Below are 16,131 nucleotides of genomic sequence, written 5' to 3'. Positions count from 1 at the left end.
GAGAATTGTGCAGAGTTTGTGAAGTGAAACGTGTCATTTTTTTTTACATCTATTGTGGCGACACCTTTGTAAACTGCTTGTGCTATTCTCACTAGAAACGGCTAAGTTAACACACGACAGCTCTGACAGCACTTGGCATCTTGGTGTGAGAGCGGGCAACTGGCTGGGAAGTGCTGGCCGGTGTGGACGTCCCACGTGGAGCATTCTCGGTGATGGGGTCTTCCTCTTTGCGCAGTGCCTCGTGGCTGGGGAGGGGAGGGAGGGAGGGAGGGAGGGAGGGAGGGGAGGGAGGGAACCGTGTGAGGAGAAATGGGGAAGACCAGGAAGGAGAGCAGATAGGAGAGAGGGACCAGGAAGTGAGAGGGAGAGACAGGAGAGGGGATGGGGAGACATGGCATTGCACATGAGGGGGGGGGGGGGGGGGGGGGGGGGGGGAGATGGGGGGAGTGCAGGAGACAGGGAGAGAGAAGAGGAGTGGGGGGGGGGAGAAGAGGGAGAGAGTGTGGGGAGAGGGGGAAGAGAGCAAGGGTGAGGAGTAGGGCACAGGGGAGAGGGTGGATTCATGGCTCTGATTCTCCTCTGGGTCACCGAGGTTCAAGATGGAGGGGCAGGAACAGGAGAAGAATCAGCAAGAGTGTTGGGGGCTGCAGGATGGGAAGTGTTACTGGGGCATCTTAGCCAGTGACGGCCCCTCTGGGCACTGCACTGACAGTGGGTGGGGAAGCAGACAGGGCGGGAGACTGCACATTGGGGACAGGGAGCGGAAGCAGAAACAGGGTGGTTTCAGGTTGTGGGGTCGTCCGTGTTAGCAGCAGTAATGACAGGACCCCCCCAACCCCAATAGTCTGAGGTCTACGAGGAGCCAGGGAGGCAAACAGTCTTGTCAGAGTGGCTGACCGTGGCAAGTAGTCTGAGCCTGCCACAAAATGTCCCCTTGTCATTACAGAGAGGGAAGGGAAGAGATGTGAGCCTCACTGCACGAAACATAGTCCAGGCACAACGGGGAACATAAGGAGGGGGGGGGGGGGAATGGGGGGGGGGGGAGACAAGAAATTAACAATTAGAATCTTACATTGGTTGCAACGAAGATTACTTTAGACAAGAAAACAACAGTGAACATCAGTAGCCGTACAAAGTCAACCGCAGACAGCAGAGGATCAGAGTCAATGAAAGACTACACAAACACAGATACACCTGGGTGGACTCTGAGGAAGGGAGTGGCACAGTTTAGCCACAGTTACAGATTCTGATGACCTCTCGTGACTACTCTACAATGTTTCAACGATTCACGTTCCTACCTTTCTGTGTCACTTTGGCCCAACCAAGTATTTCACTTACTTGGGAGATACAAGGAAGTGCAGCTGCTGGTGTACAAAAAAAGACAAAGTGCTGGAGTAACTCAGTGGGTCAGGGAGCATCTCTGGAGAACGTGCTTAGGTGATGTTTCAGCTTCAAAGCCACCTATCCATGTTCTCCAGAGATGCTGCCTGACTCGCTGAGTTACTCCAACACTCTGTGTCTATTTCAGTTACTTATTCCAGGCAACCCATTTCCCAGCCCTTGACAACCACCGACATGCTGACTGCCTCCACCAGGTGAACCTTGTATGGGTCCAGGTATATTTTGGAGAAGGGTCTCAACCCGGAACATCCCCCTTTCCTTCTATCCAGAGATACGGCCTTTTCCACTGAGTTACTCCAGCATTTTGTGTCTATTTTCCCTCTTATTCCCTCTGCTGCAGTCCTAGCGCTGGTTCAGCCAGTTATCCCATATTTTATTTAACTTACACACGATTCCCATGGCTACGTTCTGTGCTGAGGTACATTTTGTTTCCTACGTTAAAATGCAGTCAGGAAACTTCAGAAATGCAAATGGAATTAGGCACTAACTGCACCTGTTTCCACAAATCTAATTCTGAATCTAATCTAACTGGTCCAAAAGCCACCCACTCTGAGATGGTCAAAACTTCAACATAAATCTGTGCCTCTTCGAGTCAGGTCTGATTGACTGATGATAGACAATAGATGCAGGAGTAGGCCATTCGAGCCAGCACCGCCATTCAATGTGATCATGGCTGATCATCCCCAATCAGTACCCCGTTCCTGCCTTCTCCCCATATCCCCTGACTCCGCTATCTTTAAGAGCCCTATCCAGCTCTCTCTTGTAAGTGTCCAGAGAACCGGCCTCCACCGCCGTCTGAGACTCATAACTCTCTGATGGAAAGATACAGCATGAAAACAGTCCCTTCGACCCACCGAGTCCACCCTTCTATATTATCCCACTTTCTCATCGACTCCCTACATATTAGGGACAATTTACAGAGTTCCAGTTAACCCACAAACCTGCACGCCTTTGGGATGTGGGAGGAAGATCATGTGGGAATAAACGGATAATTCTCGGGATGGAAGAAAGGTTGATTGTTGAGGTTCACAATATCACTGGTTTGTACCAGGCACTGTATCCTGTGTTCAATTTAGTTCCGACATACAGTGCAGAAACAAACCCTTCAGCCCATCGAGTCCACCCATCGCCCATCACACTAGTTGTGTGTTAATCCCTTTCTCTTCCAACCTCTACACACACTAGGGCCAATTAATTTACAAACCCGCCTGTCTTAGTGATGTGGGAGGAAACCGGAGCAAACCTATGTGGTCACAGGGAGAACGTGCAAACTCCACGCAGACAGCACCCGAGGTCAGGATAGCATCTCTAACTGCTGGGCTGAAGGGAGGGGGGGGCATGGCGGCAGGGATGGGAGGGTGGGGGGGGGAGGGAGTGTGTTGGTGCGAGTGGGGAGGGAACACAGGACGTGGGTTAGTGAGTTGGAAGATTCAGTGATGGTACATTGGGCTGTGGAAGCCTTGGATTTACGAGGTGCTGATCGTGTGTGTTGCAGTCGGTGTCTGTGGAGAAAGCTGAGACAGAGGTTGGTGTGGGGACGGAGAAGAGAGTGTGTCCCTGTAGCCCCCGCTGTGGAGGCCAAGTCATTGGATATTTTTAAGGTGGAGACAGACAGATTCTTGATCAGGGGTTACGGGCAGAATGGGGTTGAGAGGGAAAGATAGATCAGCCATGATTGAATGGCGGAGTGGGCTTGATGGCCCATCATTCTCCTCCCATAACATGAACGTAATGAGTGAGTGACAAAGGCTTTGTGTCTCCTAGAGGGACGAGGAGTGGAATGGAAAGTGGGAGGGAGGGATATAGTAAGGGGCAGTGTCCTCGCCGTGGCTAGTGGGACCCACATGCTGGTGGCCCGTGGCTAGTGGGACCCACATGCTGGTGGCCCATGGCTAGTGGGACCCACATGCTAGTGGCCCGTGGCTAGTGGGACCCAACATGCTGGTGGCCCGTGGCTAGTGGGACCCACATGCTGGTGGCCCATGGCTAGTGGGACCCAACATGCTGGTGGCCCATGGCTAGTGGGACCCACATGCTGGTGGCCCGTGGCTAGTGGGACCCACATGCTGGTGGCCTGTGGCTAGTGGGACCTACCTGCGGGTTGCCCTGGTGGCCCTGCAGCTTCAGGTAGTCCTCCCGCTGCTTGTTGTGCTTCAACTTCTCGCAGCTTTGCTGCTTCAGCTTTGGGGCCGGTGGGATGGGCATCCAGCCCCCACCCTGGGGAACAGAGACATGGTCAGCAAGTCACCCCCCATGCCCCAGGGGACCCCCCCCCCCCCCAGCTTCACACCCCCCCCCCACTGGGAAACACTCTCCCTTTGCTGCTCAGCTTCCCGGTGGGATGGGCCCCCCCCAAACTGGGGAACGGAGAAACGCTCAGCAAGTTAACCCCCCCCCTCAGGGTACACCCACCCCCAACACACTCCCAAACACTCCCCTCCCCCCCACCCTGGGGAACAGAGACACGGTCAGCATGGCTCCCCCAGAGACTGAAGAGGGTCTCGACCTGAAACCTCGGCCCGTCCCTTCTCTCCAGAGATGCTGCCTGTCCCGCTGAGTTACTCCAGCATTCTGTGTCCCCCTGGGGCACCCCCTCCCCCCCCAGTGCACACCCCCACCCAGGGCACACCTCCCCCGAGAACCGAACCCTAACCCACCAACACCCACCCCACCCCTGCCCCAGTGTACAGCCCCCCCCCTGGTGTACACTCCCCCCCCCCCCCAACTCTGACACACCCCATCCCATTGGGAAACGCTCTCCCAACACCCCCCCCCCCCCCCCCCCCCCCCCCCCAGTGGCAACATCAATCCTCCCACCACCAGACACATGTGGCCCCGTGAGTGGGGGGAGCCTGGGATCCAGGTCCAGGGGATGGGACAGGGGTTGTCCTCTGCTCCCCGGGGCTGAACCATCCTGGTGCCACAACCCCAGCCGCGGCCGAGATCACAACCCCTCCTGTTTATATCCCAACTAATGCAGGTATTATTTTACACATTTCAGCCAATTGGCCTCAAGCTCTGTTTGAAGGCAGCTTCATCTGTCAGGGACCAATAAAGGGTTAAAACTCAGCAGGTTGCACCTTCCCTGGATGGATCCAATGTTGGAGTAGCTCCGCGGGTCAGGCAACATCTCTGGACAACATGGAGAGGTGACGTTTTGGACCTGAAACATCACCCATCCATGTTCTCCACAGATGCTGCCTGACCCGTTGAGTTATTCCAGCACTTTGTGTCTATCTTTGGTGTAAACCAGCATCTGCAATTCCTTTTTTATCCCAACTTCTCTGGAGCCTGGTTTACACCAGAGGGAGGTGTGATTAACAGGACTGCTTCCCTCAGTTCCAAACTTTAGATTTAGTTTAGAGATACAGCGCACAAGCAGGCCCTTCGGCCCAGCAAGTCCGTGCCGACCTGCGATCACCCCAAACACTAGCACTATCCTACACACCAGGGAGAAGTTACAGAAGCCAATTAACCTACAAACCTGGAGTGTGGGAGAAAGCCGGAGCACCCGGAGAAAACCCACGTAAAACTCCGCACAGACAGCACCCGTAGTCAGGATCGAACCCCCACACAGCCCCTCCCCCGCCCCGCTCCCCCCTCTCTCTGGCAGCGTCACACAACAAGAGCAGAGTCTTAGAGAAGTTGACAAGGTGGAGTTCAGCCCGAGACGGCAGCAGGAGATCAGGGCTCTGAAAGCACCATCAGCTTGGTGGAGAGAGCTGGAGATGTTGGTTGGCAAGGAGAGGGGAGATGGGCCGAAGGGTCTGAGCGGGACTCAGCCGTCACTGGCACCCAGGCCTCACCACAGCCAGAGAGAAACAAAGGGCAGACCAGAGGAGAGCAGCAAACTATCTGAAGGTCAGGAGGTAGCCAGGAGCTTCAGAGAGAGTCTCTACACAAGATTCCACCTGCAGGCTGATGAGATTAGTTAACCTGGGCCTTACGGTGGCACGGACATTATGGGCCCAAGGTCCTGTTCTATGATCAGCTTAGAGTTGTATGTGAACAGGCCCTTCAGCCCACCTTGTCCATGCCGACCATGTTGACATACTGGGCACATCCCATTTGCCTGGCATTTGGACCAAAGGCCTCTAAACCGTTCCTATCCAATATCTTTTATTAGCCATAACTGTATCGATCCTGTAGCTAGGGGGTATGGAGAGAAGGCAGGTACGGGATACTGAGTTGGATGATCAGCCATGATCATATTGAATGGCGGTGCAGGCTCGAAGGGCCGAATGGCCTACTCCTGCACCTATTTTCTATGTATCTATGTTTCCTCTGGCGGCGAGCTCCACATATGGACCACACTCGGAGAGAGAGGTGCCCCCAGCTCACTCTTAAATCTCTCTCCACTCATCTTTAGTTTAGTTTACAGATACAGCGTGGAAACACCGAGTCCGTGTCGACCAGCGATTCCCACACACTAGCCTTGTCCTACACAAACTAGGGACAATTTACAATCTTTAACAAAGCCAATTAGCCTACAAACCTGTACGCCTTTGGAGTGTGGGAGGAAACCGGAGCACCCGGAGAAAACCCACGCAGGTCACGGGGAGAGCGTACAAACTCCGTACAGACAGCACCCGTAGTCAGGATCGAACCCGGGTCCCTGGCACCGGAAGACAACAAATCTACTGCTACCCAAACATGCCACTAAAGTACTGGAGCGCCTCTGATCCGGGTAAGCCCAGGTAAGGCCCAATGAGGTCACTTCTCAACCTCCAATACTCTAAAGAAGAAAGTACCAGCCTAGCCAACCCTCCCCACAACTCGAGCCTTCAAATCCAGGCAACATGTTGTGTAGAGTGTGAAACAAAGAGACAGGAGGCTGCACAAGTGCCCGGAGTGGAGGGGGGCTGAGGCCCAGAGTGGAGTGGAGTAGAGGGGGGCAGAGGCCCAGAGTGGAGCAGGACAGAGGCCCAGAGTGGAGGGGAGTTGAGCAGAGGCCCAGAGTGGAGTGGAGTTGAGCAGAGGCCCAGAGTGGAGTGGAGTTGAGCAGAGGCCCAGAGTGGAGCGGAGTTGAGCAGAGGCCCAGAGTGGAGCGGGGCAGAGGCCCAGAGTTGAGCAGAGGCCCAGAGTGGAGCGGAGTTGAGCAGAGGCCCAGAGTGGAGTGGAGTTGAGCAGAGGCCCAGAGTGGAGTTGAGCAGAGGCCCAGAGTGGAGCGGAGTTGAGCAGAGGCCCAGAGTGGAGTGGAGTTGAGCAGAGGCCCAGAGTGGAGGCGAGTAGAGGGGGGCAGAGGCCCAGAGGTAGACAATTGAAGACAGGGTAGACAATTGAAAATTGAACCTTTGGATCCGGAGAGAGCAGCTGGGGTTTGGGGAGAAGGTTCGGCTTGACCTTGGTTGGAGATGTGGTCTTTCTGGAGTCAGGAGGCACAGGAGATGACCTGTCCTTGGGATGTGTAGCATCATGCCCCACTCCGCTGCCTCTCTCAGTGGTTGGGTCACTGGCCTTGTCCACAGGGTCCTCACTCTTCTCCTGGTTGTTCGGGACGGGCAGAAACTCCGTGGGAAGCAGGAAGTCAGTGCATGGATGTTGGCTGATTTGAGAGATGGTTGATTCCAACTCCCGGATGGTCTCCTCCAGACTGTCCATGGTTTTGTAGGTGCTGTTCTTAATCTCCTCTGTCCTCGCCAAGGCAGCGGCCGAGGCCTGGTCTCTGGACGTGCCGCTCCTGACCTGCTCGATCTCGTTGATCTGCAACTTCTTCACTTCCGTCAGAGTTCGACCTGTCACCCGGTCTAGTTTCTCTTCCTCTTCGTACACGACGATTTGCAAGGATCTCCTGCCCATCTCCGGCCGAGATTCCCAGGATTTAGCCGAGGCATTCGGGTGCCGATTGGGTGAAGAGACCTTGACGTTCTTGGAGTTGCCATCCCTCAACTCCGCATCCTCGAGAGTCCCAGTGTCCGGGAGAGAATGGCCAGTTTCAGAATTCAAGTCCTCTGGCTTTCCTAAGAAAGTGCAGTCTCTTGATACTGAGCGGGAGGACCTGTCAACCACTGGAGGTTCATCAGGAGCAGACAAGGCTGGTTTCTCCTCAACAGATTCTTCCCTCATGGTCTGAAGCTGTTCGCTGTGATCCTCAAAAACAGTAGAAAGCCTCTTGAGGGCTGTAGGTTCTTCCAGTATGACAACTATTGGCCTCTTGTCCACAGGTGAGTCCATTACCTCCGTTTCCTCAGGCTGCCTAGCGGGAGTCTGCAGAGTCCCCAACAATTCATCCTTTGAAGAAGAACCATTTTCTCCTTTCTCACGCACAATGCCCTGGATCTGGTTTTCCATCAAAGCTGCAGAGGTTGCTGCCTCATTGTGAATGGAGAGAAGGTGCGAAGGAGAGAAGGATGAGATGTCCAGGAGCGTCTCTGGGGCTTCTGTAGGCGGCTGGGCCGGTGAAGGGGAACGTGTCCACGTGTGGACATCCTGGACCAGGGCAGCTTCCAGCAGCGCAAATTCTTCCAACACGATGGAGGACTGGGCGTCTTGTGTCCAGGTTTCGGAAATGGACGTGTTCTGCTGACTCGCGGCAGGAGTTGAACCGGCTGGTTCAACGTTCCCCATTGTCCCACCAAGCGTCACTGCTTCGGCAAAGGCTCCCCCCGTTTCTCCAGCCAGTGTCGGCTCGGGCACGTCGGGTTCAGACGGGCTCGAGGGGTCAGGTGTGCACTCAGTCAACACAATCTGAGGGAGCTGGGCAGGGCTCGGACAAAGTAGGACTCGAATCTCCTACAGATGCAGATGGTGGAGAACACACAAGGAAATAAGAGAGCGTTTAGTCAGCGCCAACCACCACGGGCACCTAGAGCTGAGGGCAAACATCTCACTAGGGTTTGGATCTTTAGCATTCACTGCTCCAGGTGCATCAGAGTGCTCTATGTTCAGACGTTGGGACGCTGAATGAATCAACGGATATTATTCATTCATCTGAGATGGACACAAAACGCTGGAGTAACTCAGCCGGTCAGGCAGCATCTCCGGAGAAAAGGAATGGGTGAGGATTCAGGTCGAGACCCTGCATCCTGCCAGTCCGGTGGGGAGAGGGAAACGTGAGGTATGAAAGAGTTCAGAACAAATCAGCGCTGGCATCGATGACCAAGGAAAGGTGGGGCCCACAATGGTCCAATGTTGGCTGTGGAAGAGGTGATAATGAAGGGATACAGACAGTGGCACTGGCCACTCCTTCTCTCTAGCGATGCTGCCTGACCCGCTGAGTTACTCCAGCTTTTTGTGTCTATCTTCGGTTTAAACCAGCATCTGCAGTTCCTTCCTACATGTTATGTATTCATGTCTGGGTCTTGGTATTTCTGGCGCCCTCTTTAGTTACCCCAACCAGGCACATTTTTGCTAGAAGAGGCGCAGGAGAAATGTTCTGTGTGATTGCTCTCACTTGCTGCAGCCTCACTAGTGACATGGTGTTTGAGGTGTTGATGTGGGGGGATTCTTCCAATCCCACATGTTCCCGACGTTGGGGGAGTCCAGAACCAGGGGCCACACTTTAAGAATAAGGGGTAAGCCATTTAGAACGGAGACGAGAAAAAACCTTTTCACCCAGAGAGTTGTGAATCTGCGGAATTCTCTGCCTCGGAGGGCGGTGGAGGTCGAATATCTGGATACTTTCAAGAGAGAGTCAGATAGGGCTCTTAAAGATAGCGGAGTCCAGGGATATGGGGAGAAGGCAGGAACGGGGTACTGATTGTGGATGATCTGCCATGATCACAGTGAATGGCGGTGCTGGCTCGAAGGGCCGAATGGCCTATTCCTGCACCTGTTGTCCATATCATATGTTGTCGTTGCTTATCTGCTTATTTGAGGCAATATCAAAAACTTTTAAAGAACGTTTCTCTCTGGGCTCTCTGGGCCACTGTGAGTGTGACAGAGAGTGTGTTAGGTGGGTCTGTACTGGGTGTGATCTTCACACTTAACTCCCCCTGTACACCAAAGATACACACAAAATGCTGGAGTAGCATCACCGGATAGAAGGAATGGGTGACCCTTCTTCAGACTGGACTAGACCCCAAACGTCACTCATTCCTTCTCCCCAGAGATGCTGCCAGTCCCGCTGAGTTACTCCAGCATTTTGTGTCTATCTTCGGTGTAAACCAGCATCTGCAGTTCTTTCCTACACACATTGCCCCCGTACAACAGGTGATGACGGGTATCGTCAGAGACACTGTGTGAAAATATTAACAATACATTGGGATAACATTTACTGTTGGTAATTCCTGGATAGTTTTAGCAAATGATTTTGAATTTTTTTAATAAAAAACAGGTGTGGAAAAATATATTCTCTGACATTTTCTATTGATCTACATTAATTTGTAGGAAGTTTAATTACTCGTACATTAAAACAAATCAAATCCGTCATTATGTGACAGATCCAATTCCACCAGAGAGGAAATCCCACACCTGTGGTCGACCATCTGATCAATGAGGATCTATGTTCCCAAATCCCTCTCTCATTCTGGGGGCCGGAACAGAGTAAGAACAAAAACTTCAAATTGTTAAAAGCTTGGATAGAGTGGATGTGGAGAGGATGTTTCTACTCGTGGGAGAGTCTAGGGCCAGAGGTCACAGCCTCAGAATTAAAGGACGTTCCTTTAGGATGGAGGCGAGGAGGAATTTCTTTATCCAGATCCAGTCTTCTTTGCCACAGAAGACTGGATATGGATATTTTTAAGGCAGAGATAGATAGATTCTTGATTAATACGGTTGTGTCAGGGGTTATGGGGAGAGGGCAGGAGAATGGGGTTAGGAGGGAGAGATAGATCAGCCATGATTGAATGGCGGGGCAGACTTGATGCGCTGAATGGCCTAATTCTTCGCCCATCACTTCTGAACTTATGAAAACGGTGTGTGTTCACCTTGAACAATTAAAATTAACATGTGAAATACCAGGAACATCTGCACAAATGCACCTTCAGAAAACAGCCCCCCCCAATGCATTTCCCCTAACACATGCATCAAATGCATCCCCACATTTGCATTAAATGCCCCGACACAAGCCCTGTCCACAGCATCCAAGACACTTGCTGGTCACAAACGTGCAACTTCAATGAAAACACCTGCAACTATCACAATCCACAAACTACTGCATGGACGCAATACTTAATGCATGCACCTATCCCCAGGTAACATTGCTGCAACCAGCACTATCAGCAGACATGTGCCGTAGCTTAATCCCCAAACTCCTGAAACAATCGGCGTTTAAATGGACTGCAATCACCAAACTCTAGCACTTGTCTCCATTTAATGCACTGTTGCAATGGCCCAAACAACTGCCCCACTGCATTGCTCCACCTGTACATGCATCAACGCACACTGAAACATTTGCATCGATGCATCCTTTCCAAACCCTTGCTGCAATGCAGTCTCCAAACCCTTGCTCCAGTGCAAGCTTGCAACCACAAAGCACCCGACCCCATGGTCTGATGCAATCCCCAAACTGCAGCAGCTCCAGTGCAACCACAAACCCCTGCTCCTGTGCAAACTAAAATCCCAGCCCTGATGTAATCCCTAAATCCTTGCACCCATGCAACTCTAAACCTGCCACCCCTGTACTCACACAACCTCCACACCCGTGCAACAACACCACTCCCAGATTCTCTCCCTGTCTAGCATTTGCTCATCACCCCATTCCATGGGCAATGCCCGAGATACATTGTTAATCCAAGTCACTCGACTGATCACCCCCAGCACGTTCCCTGCTCCTCAAACTCCTGTAACACCCACTGTCAGGACAAGACTCCAACCATCTCTGCTCTGACACTCATAGCATTATCTCGTCGCATGCAGCCAATTTTAAAACACCATACCTGAAACCTTTCCCTGGGAAGAGTTGTTAAACGTAATGTTTAAACTCACAACGACAATCCTGCAACTGAACCAGCAGCTAGTAGCAATAAGCAGGTGTGAAGCAGGGTCCTGACCCAAAATGCCACCCACCCTCTTTTTCCCCAGAGATGCTGCCTGACCCGCTGAGTTACTCCAGCACTTTGTGAAACGTCACCTATCCATGTTCTCCACAGATGCTGCCTGACCCGCTGAGTTACTCCAGCACTGTGAAACGTCACCTATCCATCTTCTCCACAGATGCTGCCTGACCCGCTGAGTTACTCCAGCACTCTGTGAAACGTCACCTATCCATCTTCTCCACAGATGCTGCCTGACCCGCTGAGTTACTCCAGCACTCTGTGAAACGTTACCTATCCATGTTCTCCACAGATGCTGCCTGACCCACCGAGTTATGGTGCAGCAGCATCTATGGAGCTAAGGAAATAGGCAACGTTTCGGGCCGAACCTTCTGGAAATAGGCAACGTTTCGGGCCGAAACCCGGAAGGGTTTCGGCCCGAAACGTTGCCTATTTCCTTTCCTTAGCTTCATAGATGCTGCTGCACCAGCTGAGTTACTCCAGCACTCTGTGAAACGTCACCTATCCATGTTCCCCACAGATGCTGCCTGACCCGCTGAGTTACTCCAGCACTTTTTGTCTTATCTTTGATATAAACCAGCACCTGCAGTTCTTTGTTTCTGGCAGCAATAACATGGCCAGTTCACTGCCAAATCAATATCTTGTCTATCCTTGACTTCCCTTGGCCACGATTCACTAGCCATGGGCAAGTCACCATACCGCATGCCCACGGCCAGTCCAACAAGGCATGTCTAGACATTGGACTGAACTGTAGCCAAAAGTAGAGGATGCAAAAGACATGAATCAAACAGTAATTAAAAGGTTAATACTATTGATATTGCAAGTCAAATGATTTAATTAGCAACAAACTATGTTAATGGAACCACATTAAATATCTTGAGTTCCACTGGCCCACAACTATAATCAAAGAAGTTCTTAATTGAACTATTTGCGATCAGCAGTTGATAAAAAGTGTAGACAGAACGCAACGCAGAGAGAATGTGTTAGTGCCCAGATCTGAAGGAGACTTGCATCATTGAAAAAGAGGTGAAGAGAAAGGAAGACGGAATTTGGAGAGGGTGTGGGTAGCAGTTCCGAAAACATGCCATTGGGCACCTGGTTATGAAGGTGGCACGTTAGCATGGCATCATGCCCTGCCATCAAGCATCATGCCCGACTCTCCTGCTGTTGCACAGTGAGTCTCCATCTGTTCATGGGGAGAGAGGGGATGGGGACGAGAGGGGGGTGGGGAGGAAAGGGGGAGGGAGGGGGGATGGGGGAGAGAGAAAGGGGGAGGAGAGGGGGACGGGGGAGGGGGGGGAGAGAAGGGGAGGAGGGGGGAGAGGAGACGGGGAGAGGGGCAGGGGACGAGAATGGGTGGGGGGAGATGAGGAGATGGGGGAGAGGGGGCAGGGAGGACGGGCGGGAAGGAGAGGGGGGGGGGGGGGGGGGGAGAGAGGGAGGGAGGGGGAGAGAGAGAGAGGGGGAGAGAGAGAGAGAGAGAGGGGAGAGGGGCAGGGGGGAGGGGAGGAGGGGGGAGAGGGGGGGGGGGGAGTGGGGATAGGGGCGGGGAGGAGAGGAGGAGAGGGGGCGGGGACAGGGGACGGGGTGGGGGGGAGAGAGGGGGGGGGAGAGAGCGGTGGGGGGGCAGAGAGAAGGGGCGGGGGGGGGGGGGTGGGAGAGGGCATGGGGAGAATGGAAAGGTAGTCCTGTGGTTAGTTTCTTGCCAGACCCTCGGCCAATGGCCACATGCCATCGAATGACCCTTGACCCCACGTGCTTTTGAGGGAGATGCCACATTAATGAGGAAGAGGTCAAATGATGGCAGGCAAGGAATTAGGGAGCAGGGAGGAGGTGTTTAGAGGAACTACTATTTCTGATACAAGGTTAGGTTCTGCATAGTAGGCTGCTGTGGAAGGTTAGATATGCATGGGATCCAGGGAGAGCTCGCTAACTAATAATGGATTGGAATGGTTTAGAGGGATAGGACCAAGTGCAGGCAGATTGAGACGAGCTTGGATGGGACATGTTGGTCAGCATGGGGAAGTAGGGCCGAAGGGCCTGTTTCCTTGCTGTGTGACTGTGAAATGGGACTTGGGAGCCGGACGCAAGGTTCGAACTCTTGCCTGACCAGGTGGAGGTGACCTGACGGAGGGGAGGGCACAACCTTGGGGCTGGTCATCCCAGAGTGGACAAGAGTCAGTGCAGTGCCAACTGAACGGGCTAATTGTGTGGAAGATGCTGGAGGCAGCATCTCTGCAGAACACCGATGCAGTGGTTAGGCCTTTCGGGTCGAGGCTCTTCCCCAAGCTGAAAGACAAGAGGTGTGGGTGTGGGGAGAAACCGGAGGTGAGCCAATGTCACAACATGTCAGGATGGGCAGCAGATGACTTCAGGAAAGTTGGAGTCCATCACGGCCCACTGTTGACTGGGGAAGATGGGTTAACGAGAGGGGCGCAAGGATGCAGGGGTTACTTGAAATGGGAGAAATCAACGTTCATACCACTGGGGTGTAAGCTGCCCAAGCGAAGTATGAGGTGCTGTTCCTCCAATTTGCGCTGGGCCTCACTCTGACAGTGAGGGAGGCCCAGGACAGAAAGGTCAGTGTGGGAATGGGAGGGGGAGTTAAAGTGTTTGGCAACCAGGAAGTGGAGTGGGCAAGGCAGACTGAGGTGTGATGGAAGACATGCATAGTGTGGAAGGGCTGAATGGCCTCTGGCATTGCTGGGATCTCTCCCCATGGGTTGGGGTTGGATCTCACAGCTCGGGACTTCAGTTGCCCTGGTCTATTTGAGGAGGTATCGGAGATCACCACCCTCGTTTGGGGGCGGGTGTGTGGATCAGACCTCCTCGGACCACAGATACAACCATGGTTCCACAGGACTGTGGTAATCCCTGGCCATTTAGAGATACAGCGCGGAAACAGGCCCTTCGGCCCACCGGGTCCGCGCCGACCAGCGATCCCTGCACACTAACACTATCCTACGCACGCTAGGGGCAATTTACAATTTACAGAAGCCAATTAACCTACACACCTGCACGTTGTTGGAGGGATGGGAGGAAACCGGAGATCCCGGAGAACAAACCCAGGCAGGTCAAGGGGTGAAGGGACAAACTCTGCATAGACGGCTCCCGCAGTCAGGATTGAACCTGGGTCTCCAGCGCTGCAAAGCAGCAACTCTACCGCTGTGCCAACCATGCCGCTGGGGTTGGCATCTCGCATTCACGCCAGTCATTGCCTTGTGGTCACGTCCCGGGAACTGGTGAACAGGAAAGGTTCCCTCCGCCACCTGCGGAAGGATGTTTCCCGTGAAATTTCGCGAGCGTGCAGAGGTCTCCGAGGCCCCCAGTGAGGGGCGAGGGAGCAGAGAGGGGGGTTAAAGAGGTGAGCAGGAGGAGTGCTAGCATCAGCAGTTAGTCAGGGTGCTGGAAGCAGGCAAGTTAAGAGTCGTGCTCAGAAGAAGTTTGAAGCCGCGAGGCTTTACCTTCTGGTCTCCGGCAGCTGGACAGAGCCTGCAAGACCTGGTGTCTGTGGTGGGCAGAGCTGGCAAACCCTGTCCACTGACAGCTCTCCACCCTGGGGCTGGCACTGAACTCCTCTCAAACACCTGACGGACCAGAAATTGGGAAGAAAGAGACAAACAAACAAAAAATAAATGCACAGACGTCAAGTTTGCGTTCTTCTCTTCTGAAGAGTTGTACGTCTGGAATAAAGCAATGATGGGGTGCAAGAGTCAAGGTGTCTTCCGCCAATGATGTCAGCCCGACTAGCAGTGTTGTGCAACTTCACCAGGCTCACAGCCGTTTGTCCCACAAAATTAACTGATCCAGACCCACACCTTAGAGATAGAGCACAGAGACAGGCCCTTCAGCCCATCAAGTCCACGCCGACCCTCCTTCACTCCCCGCAGAGGCCAATTCACCTCCAGAACAAAGAATGTTCTTTTGTGATGTGGGATGTAAACCGGAGCAGCCGGAGGAAACCAACATGGTCACAGGGAGAATGTACAAAGTCCACTCAGGCAGCACCCGAGGTCAGGATCGAACCCGGGTCTCTGGTGCCGACCAGCTTCCAAAATGAGAGATGATCGATCAAATTGAAAGCTGGAAATGTTGTTACCGGGCGTGGCCGGACGATGTGGGGATGCACATGTGGTGGCGCAGCGGTAGAGTTGCTGCCTTACAACACCAGAGACCCGGGTTCGATCCCGACTACAGGTGCTCTCTGTACGGAGTTTGCACGTTCTCCCCGTGACCTACGTGGGTTTTCCCCGGGTGCTTTAGTTTCCTCCCACACTCCAAAGACGTGCAGGTTTGTAGGTTAATTGGCTTTGGTAAAAAATAGTAAATTGTCCCCAGTGTGTGTAGGATAGTGCTTGTGTACGGGGTGATCGCTGGTCGGTGCGGACTCGATGGCCTGAAGGGCCTTTTCCCACTATATATGATTCTACGTGTGATAGGTGACCCGCGCCTCTGACTTCTCCAAGAGGTTTTCACGGAGCAGCCATTGGCTTTGGCCAGCAGCCGTCTATATGCCCCATAGTAGGAACGTCTGCATCAAGGCAGATCTTCATCCTAGGTGGAGGCATAGCCAACACAGGCACCTGTCCCACCGCACACTTAGCAAGACGGTGCCTGCAATGGGCACCGCTGATCTCCAGCCTGCTGTCGGAATTGGACAACTCCACGGAAGATACTGGCACTTTCAGACACACAGGTTTCCCCAAACAGAAAAGGTGGCTGAGTCTATCTCCTTGGTCCCCACGTTGGTGTCAGTAAAGGCGCTGGTTTGAGGGCAGCCCAGTGCCGATCCTCT

General features: G+C 53.3%; 1 protein-coding gene across 8 annotated transcripts in view; it reads right to left on the bottom strand.

Annotated features, from left to right (window-relative positions):
- Window positions 1-482: 482 nt before the first annotated feature.
- Window positions 483-16,131, bottom strand: part of srcin1a (SRC kinase signaling inhibitor 1a) — a 322,417-nt gene continuing 306,768 nt past the window's right edge. For 6 of the 8 annotated variants that reach the window (XM_055656823.1, XM_055656821.1, XM_055656822.1 and 3 more), the window contains 4 exons: window positions 14,801-14,923; window positions 6,694-8,133; window positions 3,496-3,618; window positions 483-974 (listed from right to left, as the gene is read on the bottom strand). In XM_055656823.1, coding sequence (XP_055512798.1) covers window positions 972-974; window positions 3,496-3,618; window positions 6,694-8,133; window positions 14,801-14,923 — 1,689 coding nt within the window. In that variant the 3' untranslated portion in view covers window positions 483-971. The remainder of the gene's footprint in view (window positions 975-3,495; window positions 3,619-6,693; window positions 8,134-14,800; window positions 14,924-16,131) is intronic. The other 2 variants (XM_055656827.1, XM_055656829.1) reach the window with 2 other exon arrangements.

This window comes from Leucoraja erinacea, chromosome 27 (assembly GCF_028641065.1).
Source record: "Leucoraja erinacea ecotype New England chromosome 27, Leri_hhj_1, whole genome shotgun sequence".
NCBI lineage: Eukaryota > Metazoa > Chordata > Chondrichthyes > Rajiformes > Rajidae > Leucoraja > Leucoraja erinaceus.
Note: the sequence above shows the minus strand (reverse complement) of the source record. Positions and strands in the feature narration are given on the sequence as shown.